The sequence below is a fragment of the Electrophorus electricus genome, chromosome 3 (assembly GCF_041902795.1).
Source record: "Electrophorus electricus isolate QZ-2024a chromosome 3, ASM4190279v1, whole genome shotgun sequence".
NCBI lineage: Eukaryota > Metazoa > Chordata > Actinopteri > Gymnotiformes > Gymnotidae > Electrophorus > Electrophorus electricus.
In genome coordinates, this window is record NC_137499.1 from 12,902,501 (window position 1) to 12,912,500 (window position 10,000).

General features: G+C 49.1%; 1 protein-coding gene across 6 annotated transcripts in view; it reads left to right on the top strand.

The window, feature by feature from the left end:
* Positions 1–10,000, top strand: part of tns1a (tensin 1a) — a 113,508-nt gene that overhangs the window by 14,294 nt on the left and 89,214 nt on the right. Inside the window, exon 1 of one of the 6 annotated variants that reach the window (XM_035525650.2) lies at positions 5,483–5,741. The exons of the other annotated variants lie outside the window; for them this stretch is intronic. Within the exon in view, the coding sequence (XP_035381543.2) occupies positions 5,661–5,741 (81 nt within the window). The 5' untranslated portion in view covers positions 5,483–5,660. Of the gene's footprint in view, positions 1–5,482; positions 5,742–10,000 lie in introns of those variants that run through there. 6 annotated transcript variants of the gene reach the window in all.

The following is a 10,000-nucleotide window of genomic DNA, read 5'->3' on the forward strand; positions in this document are numbered from 1 at the left end:
CTGAGCAGCACAGCATAGACCAAAGACCAATAAATAGATTTAAGTTGAATGTCTTTTGAGTTGTGACTACATAAATACTGCACATCCCTCGGTATTGTCTTGAGTTTGAGGTGGGGGTGTGGGTGGAGGTTGGAGCGGAGATGGGGTGGGTGGAGGTGCAGGTGTGGGTGGAGCTGTGGGTGGAGCTGTGGGTGGGAGTTTGTATATGAGTGTGTGTGGAGGTATGAATGGAGATGGGGTGGGTGGGTGTGGGTGGAGGTGTGGGTGGAGGTGGGTATATGAGGGAGGGTGGAAGTAGCAGTCGAGATGGGGTGGCTGGGTGCGGGCAGAGGCGTGTATGTAGACATGTGGGTGGAGGTAGGAGTGCAGGTGGGGTGGGCGGGTGTGGATGGAACGCCGAACGTGAGCGGAGCCGTGTATATGAGCGAGGGTGGAGGTGCGCGTGAGAGAACAGCTTCTGTTCTTCGAGCCCTCTGTCCTTCTTTGAGCTGTCCTGGATGGCAGGGGAATGCAGAGGTTGCGTCCGGTGTGGTTTGGGACTCTTCCGGTGCTGAGCGCTTCCCTGTGGAGGCGGTTAGCACAGACGTCCTCCAGTCTTGGATGTCTGGCTCCTGTGACGTGCTGGGCTGCGTTTACCACTCTGTGTAGGTCCCGCTGGGTGGTAACAGTGCAGCTGCTGTAGCACACTGTTGAGCAGTAGGAGAATAAGCTCTCTGTAGGCAAGTGGGAGGAAGCTTCTTAAGGGAAAATAGTTGTGTTTTTTTGAGCACGTGAGAAGTGTTCAGGGTCCATATCAAGTCTTCTGTGATGTAGGCTGCCACGTTAGTGTGTGTATTGTGTGCTTTGGAGATCCAAACATACGTACAGACATGTATGAAGCCACACACACACACACACACACACACACACACACACTGAACGTTGACATGTAGGACATGCTGACACTAACTAATCATACAAACTTTTGCAATTTTCAGCATCTTAGCAGCCAAACGTGTTTGTTTTCCTAGTCTTGTTCTATGTGAGATCTGTAAGATTAGCTCTCTGCTTTCAGAACATTCTGTCATTTTTAAAGCTAAACATTGCAGATCCTTGTCCCAGAAGTCTCCTGTCCCGCCACATTGCCATGTCATCGCTCCATGACTTCAGCATTTCTCATTTACAGCATTTGGCTGATGCTTTTATCCAAAGCGACTTACAATTCTGACTGAACACAAATTGAGCAACTGAGGTTAAAAAGACTTTCTCAGGAGCCCAAAAGTGGCAACTTTCTGATTACTAGTCAAGTACCTTAACCATTGAGCTACGACTACCCCAGTCCACATGAGGGCCAAAACCTGTGATGTCAGAGGCCTATGATGTCAGAGAGAAAGGTTTAAAAATCTACTCAAGATTGGGTTTTCCTTCTGACGCACTGGATAATGGTGGAGAACTCTCACTACACCACCTTGCTGTTCGAGTATAGCAGACTGAGGTGAATATCTCATCACTGCAGGAGAAATGGTGGCGTCTCTGCACTTCCACGTCTAGAGGAGAAAACTGTTACTGCAGTCCAGGTTAATGGCATCCAGTGCACCCTTGCTGTAGCGTGCTCGGAACTGGTCTTCTCAGAAAGAGACCCACCCACTCCTTTTTTGACCCTAGTCCTCATGGGCTCACCCCGCTGCCGTGATAACAAAGATTAAAAAACCCCATCAAAATCAAAAGGAAAAACTCCCTATAGAGCATGAGGGAGAAATCTTGAGAGGAACCAAGACTCAGAATGGGGCGGGGGATTTCTGTTCCTCCATTTCTCCGCTTGACACCGTCCAAGCCGGTCTCTTCCTCCCCGTGTTCCTGTAGCGTCCGGGGCTTGCTGTCTGCCGGACTGGAGGCAGACTGGAAGGGAGTGTAGGTGTAGGCACCTGTGGCGTAGGTGTAGGCGGGATCAAGCTTCTCCCGCACGTGGATTCGCCTTTTATCCCTGAGATCAATCTCCGACTCCCTCACTGGCAGCTCGCTGACGGCGCCCAGCATGCATCTCACCTTGGTAGCCATTACGCTGGAGGATGTGTCACCCTCTCCTCTAGTCTCATTCATGTCTCACTAATGTCTCAGCAGCCCATGCTGCGTGCCATGCTGAGAGTGACAGAGAAATGCGTCGGGCCTGAAAATATGAAGAACGAGTTATTCATTCATGTCTGGATCGCCTCTACACACGTGAAAACAGACTAGAAACATAGCTTCCTTTCTCTACAAATATCTGTCCCACAATGCCTTGCAAATATATTCATAATGAGATAGCCCTGCAGCTCTCTGCAGCTCGGCTGTGACGAATACCTTGTTTTGATGGCATTAATGGTGTAATTGGATGTATTCTCCAGTAGCGCGTAGTCTGTGCTGTGGAAACATGACATAGCCAGACCCTGCTCAGTCACTCACATAGGACCGCATCCCAGTCTGCAAAACACATTGCTTCAGTTCAAATCATTTATAGTTAAGCACGCATATTTCATCTATAAGCACAGAGAGAAAGCATGCAATAACTCTTTAGAATTCTGCCTGGCTGGAGTCAAATTCCCTGGAATTAGATGAAGAATTCCCTGGCAGCTTGCACAGTCTGAGATTTTCTTCTAAGGTTTGGCTGAGACTTATTTTTTAAATATATGTTTTCATTGGGCAATTGACAAAATTAAAATATGCCCATTAATAATAGATGTCCAGTTATTCCATAAAAGCATAAAGAGCACATTAAAAATAAATATAAAAGATGTGTTCTTGAGACCTAAGAGATAATTAAGAAGTACGTAAGAGATGCTGTAAACAAATAAAACCAATTGGCTCTCAACTTTCCCAAACAATTGATTGTAAACCACGTGTTTCAGGATTCTGTGTACAGGAGTGTCTGCTATGCTTGGCTATTGGTCAGTCACAGTGAGACGGAGAACTGAACCTGCTTGAAACCTGCTTGGAGCTGGCAATCTGTGTCAGGCACATTTTGCTACGAACAGGGGAAGCTGATTGCCCTTGCTGTATGTATCATATTTCTCCCGGCCTGGGGGATTTTGTGATGAGCTCACAGAAAAGAGTCGGTTCATTACGCTGCGTTTAATTTCTGCTGCGATTAGTCCTGTTGAAGCAATAATGCGGTCACAGATAACGGAGGAGCGGCTGGTGCCTCGCCAGCCCTGCTGATGGGTGGTCAGGCTTTCTGCCGCTTCTGTACTCGAGAGTGATATCCTGTTTAGCAGTGCTGCAGTGTCGGTGTTACTGGAAGCCGTCTTCTGAATGTTAGCGCAGAAACCACCACTAAGGGGAGCTGTTGGGATTTTACTGACATTTGTACTGGCCACAATTGTCTTCTATTTTTTTTGGGGGGGGCATGCAGACGGAAGGATCTGGAGTCAGAAATGCATGGAATCTTGATTTAGCTCCGAGGGAGGTGTATGCACAATAGGGCAATTCATATCTGGCACGCACACGCACACACACACACCCACACCCACGCACACACACCCCTATGGCAGCTGCTTTCAGTTGGATGCTGTCGTGTTTCAGTAAATCGAAGATGGAGGATCTGTCCTGTTTGCGTACACACCTGTTTGCATTACTAACGCAGGTAACGAACAGAATCTCTGTTTCTGTTCAAATCTGCGTGTCGCTCGCAGACGTGCTATTTTGAAATCACAGTGGGAACTACGAGCATAAAAGAACAAATACGGAATTCACAACTGTTATTGTGGTGACTTCTGACAGTCCACAAACCTTTACTTTGATGAGCTGATGAGTCCAGTATATATCAAATCCGATTATGGGTGCCACTTTCCTGAGATACACTTTAGCAGCTTAGCAGCTACTGAAAAGATCCCAGCTGTACATCTTTAAAGTTGTTATTGGCCGACTGAGAGATTATGATTTACTACCAGTGAAATCTGACCCCCCTACACGTGTTTGTTTGTGCAAGGCGGTGAGAGGAGCAGATTGGATTATTGAACGGGTGTGTTCTCGAGGAAAGGATCTCCCCGGAGGCCTGTCCCAGACTGATGAGGCTCATCCAGAAAGATGGAGGAGGACGCGCACCTCTGGCTGGCCGGCAGTGGGACACATTTTACCCTCCCAGAATGCTCAGTGACTCTCTGTTACAAACATCAAACAAGAGCCTCTAATGAATGAATCGCAATGCTCACATTGTCCTGGTAACTTTCGGATAAGGCAAGACGTAGTGTTGACCTTGATGCAGTGCTGAAATCTGAGCTCGCAAACGTCCATTCATGTGCTACATTTTTGTTGTTTTTGTTTTTACATGAATCATGCTGAAATAAGTCTTTGTTTTCTTGCAGAAAAACAGCTCGCTCTAAAGTTTCACCACAAGAGTTCGCTTTCAGTGTTTTGGTGCATTTTCAGTGTTTTGTGGACTCTCTTATGCTTACTGAAACCCTCATGTTCACCACATTCTGAATCACTGTTTGTCTGTCACAGATCGGTTACATTTAGAGATGGGATAGATTTGGTCTTTCACAGATTAATTCCATTTAGCTTGTCAAAGATGGGTTACATACACAGATGAGTTACATTCAGAGAGGGGTTACTGTTACCCTGTCAGAGACGGGGTACTGTTACCCTGTCAGAGAGGGGTTACTGTTACCCTGTCAGAGACGGGTTACTGTTACCCTGTCAGAGACGGGGTACTGTTACCCTGTCAGAGAGGGGTTACTGTTACCCTGTCAGAGACGGGCTACTGTTACCCTGTCAGAGACGGGCTACTGTTACCCTGTCAGAGACGGGCTACTGTTACCCTGTCAGAGAGGGGCTACTGTTACCCTGTCAGAGACGGGCTACTGTTAGCATGTCAATGAGGGCAGATGTTTCATCAGTGACCTGCTCAGTGGAGCTAAGTGAAAGAACAAAGTCATGAGAGAGAGAGAGAGAGAGAGAGAGAGAGAGAGAGAGAGAGAGAGAGAGGGACAGAGAGAGAGAGAGAGAGAGAGAGAGAGAGAGAGAGTGGGACAGAGAGAGAGAGAGAGTGGGACAGAGAGAGAGAGAGAGTGGGACAGAGAGAGAGAGAGTGGGACAGAGAGAGAGAGAGAGTGGGACAGAGAGAGAGAGAGTGGGACAGAGAGAGAGAGAGAGAGTGGGACAGAGAGAGAGAGACACACACACAAAAAGAGAAGACAGAACGAAGAAAGGATAGTCAATAAAAAATTTAAGTCATGTTAGCGATGACATGTGCAAGGAGGCATGCAGGAGAGCAGAGAGGTAGAAAGAGAGAGAGAGAGATGGAGGGTGGGAGAGGGAGGAATTGAGCTATAGAGAGAAAATGTAAAAGGGTGGGGGTGGAGGGGTGCAAGGAGGCTACGTGAGGTATGGAGAAAGGAGGGCGGAGCCACACTGGGAAGGGGGCTGGGGACAAGTTTGGGATTGGGAAAGGCATGTAATTAAAAGCCAGAACCCTCCCCAGTGCCTGTAGAGTCAAGAACAGAGAGAGAGAGAGAGAGAGAGAGAGAGAGAGAGAGAGAGAGAGAGAGAGATGGGATAGAAGAGTCTTACTGCAGCTTTCTCCTCTGCCTGTCCTTACTGTGTAATGGATCTGTGCCGCTAGCACAGGGAGTGTTGTGGAAAACTGGGGATCTGGGGGAATATTTGGGATCTGCTTCTACCAGAGGAAACCTAGTCACTTCGGAATGCCGTCCTTGTCTCTGGGTCTGCCGGCGGCGCTGGTGGGCCGGGCTAGAACCTGGGTCTGCCTCTCCTGTATGTACTGGGTAAGAAATTCTGCCTCTCTGAAGTGTGCTAACCTCCTTCATTGTGTGTGTGTGTGTGTGTGTATGTTTGTATGTGTATTGGCGTGTGCGCGTGAGTGTGTGTGTGTGTTCCTACAGATGCCGCAGAACGTGCTCACCTCCTTGCTGGTTTTGCGTGTGTATGAGCGCATACGCCCGTGATGCGTGTTATCTTGTTTGCTGTTGTGTATGAGAGTAAGTGTGGGCGCTCGTGTGTTTATAATCGCGAGTGCGTGTCGGGACACGCACACACGTTATTAATGAAAGATGGAGTGTGAGGGATGTGGCCCTGTGTCATCCTCATCCAGGCATATCCTGGATCTGTAGCGTGAGCGCTCCAGTGTGGAGGAGCCGTCAGCCTGAGCTGCACGTCTCTGAGATGTCGAGATGTTCTCAGTGGTTTCTCGGCAGTTTCTCTGCTTAACCTGCCTTGTCCATCTCGGTGAGGCTGTGAGCTATTTCTGTTCTCCCTGACTCGTGTGTAGTTTAATCTGCTGCTTGGTGTGTGTACGACACAGAGCTCCCAGCCTGCCCAGCTGCTGGGGTCGTGGGCTGAGAGGTGGGTGTTTGGGCTCCTGCACCTCTGCTAATTAGCAGCCGCTCTGATAACCGCTGTGCTGTGACCAGCAGAGCAATACCTGCTCCCCTGATGGTCGTGCGCTAGTGGTTTAAGGCCTAATCTGAAACCCTCACGCTTAGTTTAGCAGCTCTGTTTAAATGAACAAGCATACGAAGTTTGACTTTTCCTCAAATAACTTAGAACGGACAAAACGTGTATACTGTATGTGCATCAGACAAGGTGGGTGAGTGTGAAATAGATTCGGGGAATCATGCTTATCCCTCTGATAAAGAAAAAATGTTCCTGATTTTCCTCTCATTTTGTGATTTGAGAAACAGACATTGTTACTGCAGCACCAAAACGTTGGCCCCGGGGAACTGGACCACTGGAACACAGCGCAGTACCCAACATGATTTGAAGTCAGTCTGGTGATTTATCGTTTGCCTCAAACCCCCTATGGACCACTGGCGTTGGACTCTGGGCAAATCCTCCTCCTGCCATGAGCATGGACCCCGCTCCAGATATAGAAGCTCTCCTTACAACTGGTCTGGGATCAGCTCCCACTTTAGAAGAGCCAACAGAACCGGGCTCAGATCAGCAGCTGTTCCGATACACGTGCGCGGTACAGGCAGAGACAGCTTTTCCCTTGTTTACTGAGAGGAAGGCTATTTTTAGCCTGGCGTCGGTTCTGCAGACGGCCCCCGGTGGACGGGTGAGCGACGGTTTAATGGGGAACACAGCAGTGATATTAAAGCACAGAAATGACACCAGCGCTGATGAAGCTGCGTCGAAAGGTGTCTGGGCATCGGCCTGAGGGACTACGAAGGCCGCCTGTGTGTGTGTGGGCGTCTGCATCTCCAGCCGGGGCAGCTCAGCGCATAAGAGGCGTTTACAGACACAGACCTGAGGAGGAGAGATTGGAAATGACGCCTTCTCACGGAAGCCATCCAAGGGCGTTTCAAGAACGATTCTTTTCATAAAGCTATGATATAAGAAATAAGTGCAAATCCTTTTTTAAGTGCAAATCCCTTTTTGGCTGTAGTTTGCGTATCTAGGTTTTTGCTGTAGGTGGTCTCTGGCCGTCTGCAGTGTGGTGCTGGGGAAAACGTGAGCTCTTCTCTGTGTTCGGAGAATGTTTATTCCCTGTTCTGGTCTGTCTTCAAACTTGTCACCTCGGTTGTCATCCTGGGTGACGTGTGAGTGCCAGGCGTGGAGGGCGGTCCAATGGGACGACTTCAGAGGGTCTCAGAGGGGGAGAGAGTCTGTGTAACTTCACCCAGGTGGGTTCACGGTGTGAACAGAGCTCCTCCGGCTCCTGGCGCTTTGCTGCGGGCCCAGCTGCCAGCTTGCTCGGCTGGGCACACGTCCTCTCAACCCCCTCCAGGGCCCTGGAGCTTCAGTCTGAAGGGCACCTGTTTCAGCAGCATTCTCTCTCTCTCTCTCTCCCTCTCTCTCTTCTGCTCTCTCTCTTTCTCCCTCCCTCTCTCTCCTTCTCTTCTTGCCTCCTTCCCCACATTTTCATCCTTCTTTTAATTCAGATGGCTGCCCCTCTACCCCACCTGACTATACTTAGCACGGATGTTTACATTGCCGCACCAATGCACCACACCCAACTATGTGCATCTCTTGACTTTTTCATCCTGTGTGAACGTAGCATCTGAACGGCTCTTCTCTGCGTGTGCCCTCGTTCCCCGGGAAACTCATGTTTCCAAACCAACGTGCAGAAGTTTCGGTGTGGCTGAAATGCCGACCTGTCATTGTTTCGAACAGTGCTGATACACAGCAGGGCTTCAGCTCATCCCGCTATTCCCAGATTGGTCACACGATGGCGCTACACAAAAGCCCTATTGTTTTCGACGGAGTTCTGACTGGAAATCGGAAGCAGGTGCCATTATCTCCGTGTTACATCCCTGTTCCCACAGCATGTAAACCTCTTTATGTTGCAAGTCCAAAAACACCAGCCCAAGATGTCACTGTTGGGTCCTAGTGCTCCTGGAACGTGGAGCGGGATTGTAATCAGTGACTCAGACGGTGGCCAGTCCCATGTGTCATGAGTCACCAGGGCTTCTAAATAAACTTTCAGCCCTTCTCTCCTTCCTTTCAGAAGTTTCTGGAATACTTGACTTCAGCTATTATTAAAGAGTAGCACCTACTGTTGTGCAAACTGAGCCAATCTGATCCATCAATGATGAATGGAGTGTAGCTGTTTTAGGGAAGGAGAGATGTTAGCCTGCCTCAGAGACACCAGAGCGACTTGGCGTAAGTCTCGATGCCGAACACACAGTCGATGTGGATACGCACCCGAGGGCTTGTTGACAGTGTGGATGTGGATATGGAGGGTGTGGTGGGCCATGTTTGAAAGGTCAGGTTGACGTGAAACATCATCTACTGGGCAACAGCAGTCTGACTTTGAATGTTTAGTGTAGAGTTTTACCCTTTACGCTAAGAGTTTATAGACAGTGTAAAGTCAGATGTAAATACTTATATTTTGTATTTATATTCTTGAGATGTTTGGGGCAGAAATGTGGCTAAAATGAGCCATAGACAAAGTAGTGAAGTCTTTATTTGAGCAGTGAAAATGCACATGCACAGACACACACACACACACATGCACACACGCATGCACGCACACATGCACGCACGCACGCACACACACACACACACACACACAAACACACACATACACACACTCACTCACACACATGGCTGGTGTATGTAGGCTGTGTTCCAGAATGAAGTGGGTGGTGGGGTCAGTCTGGGACAGCAGTATTTCTTTATGCCTTGTGTGTATGTGCACATACACACACACACACACACACACACACACACACACACACACACACACACACACACACACACACACACACACACACACACATTTGTTCCTCCTTGCACATACATCATCCTGCCAAAGAACAGGACTGTTCCCTACTCAGAGCTTGCCTCTGAAGCTGATGGTTGATCCCTGTAAGGGCTGTCCCTGGATCAGTCTGCCCTCTGTCCAACCTTGGCGCCCTGCTGAATGTATGTTCCCACAGGGCACATGCTGCTACCCTGCACTGCTGCACCATGCTGGACCTGGTCTAACTTCTCATGCCAGTGGTCCATTCAGTGGAACAGCCGTCCGTCCAGTGGAACACCTGAAGTTCTTCACCCCATCAACTGCCAGTTCTGCTGGTTATTGTGGTCTCTGTGTTGGAGAGTGATGGGGGTCTGGGTGGGTGGGGGAGCCTTGTGTCTGGGGGTCTCCAGCCCCTACAGGTGAACTGCATTCTTATCTGACACATCCCGCCATTCTCACGTTCCTCTGCTCACACGTTCGCTCTCCCGGATACGCGTCTTTCAGAACATCTCATTCCACAATCAATTTTTACAGCCCACTAGTGTAATATAATGAGCGCTTTGCCAACTGTAAGCATACGCCACACTGGCATTAAAGACCAGAGAGTGTGAGAGCCTTTCATTCGTCTCCGCGGGGGTTAAGTGTGAGCCCTCTGCTGTGAAGGGTGCTGCTGTGCTGAGTATACGCAGTCACACCGTTGATCTCAAAGCTCCCGTTGGATGTTGACGTAAGCAGCGTTCAAGCATGCGAGCGGTACTGAGCTGCTGGGTTTGGACGTCAGGTCTCGTGTTGCTGGTGTTGCTCAGAGACCACATCTTCTCAAGGTCCTGTTTTAAGAAC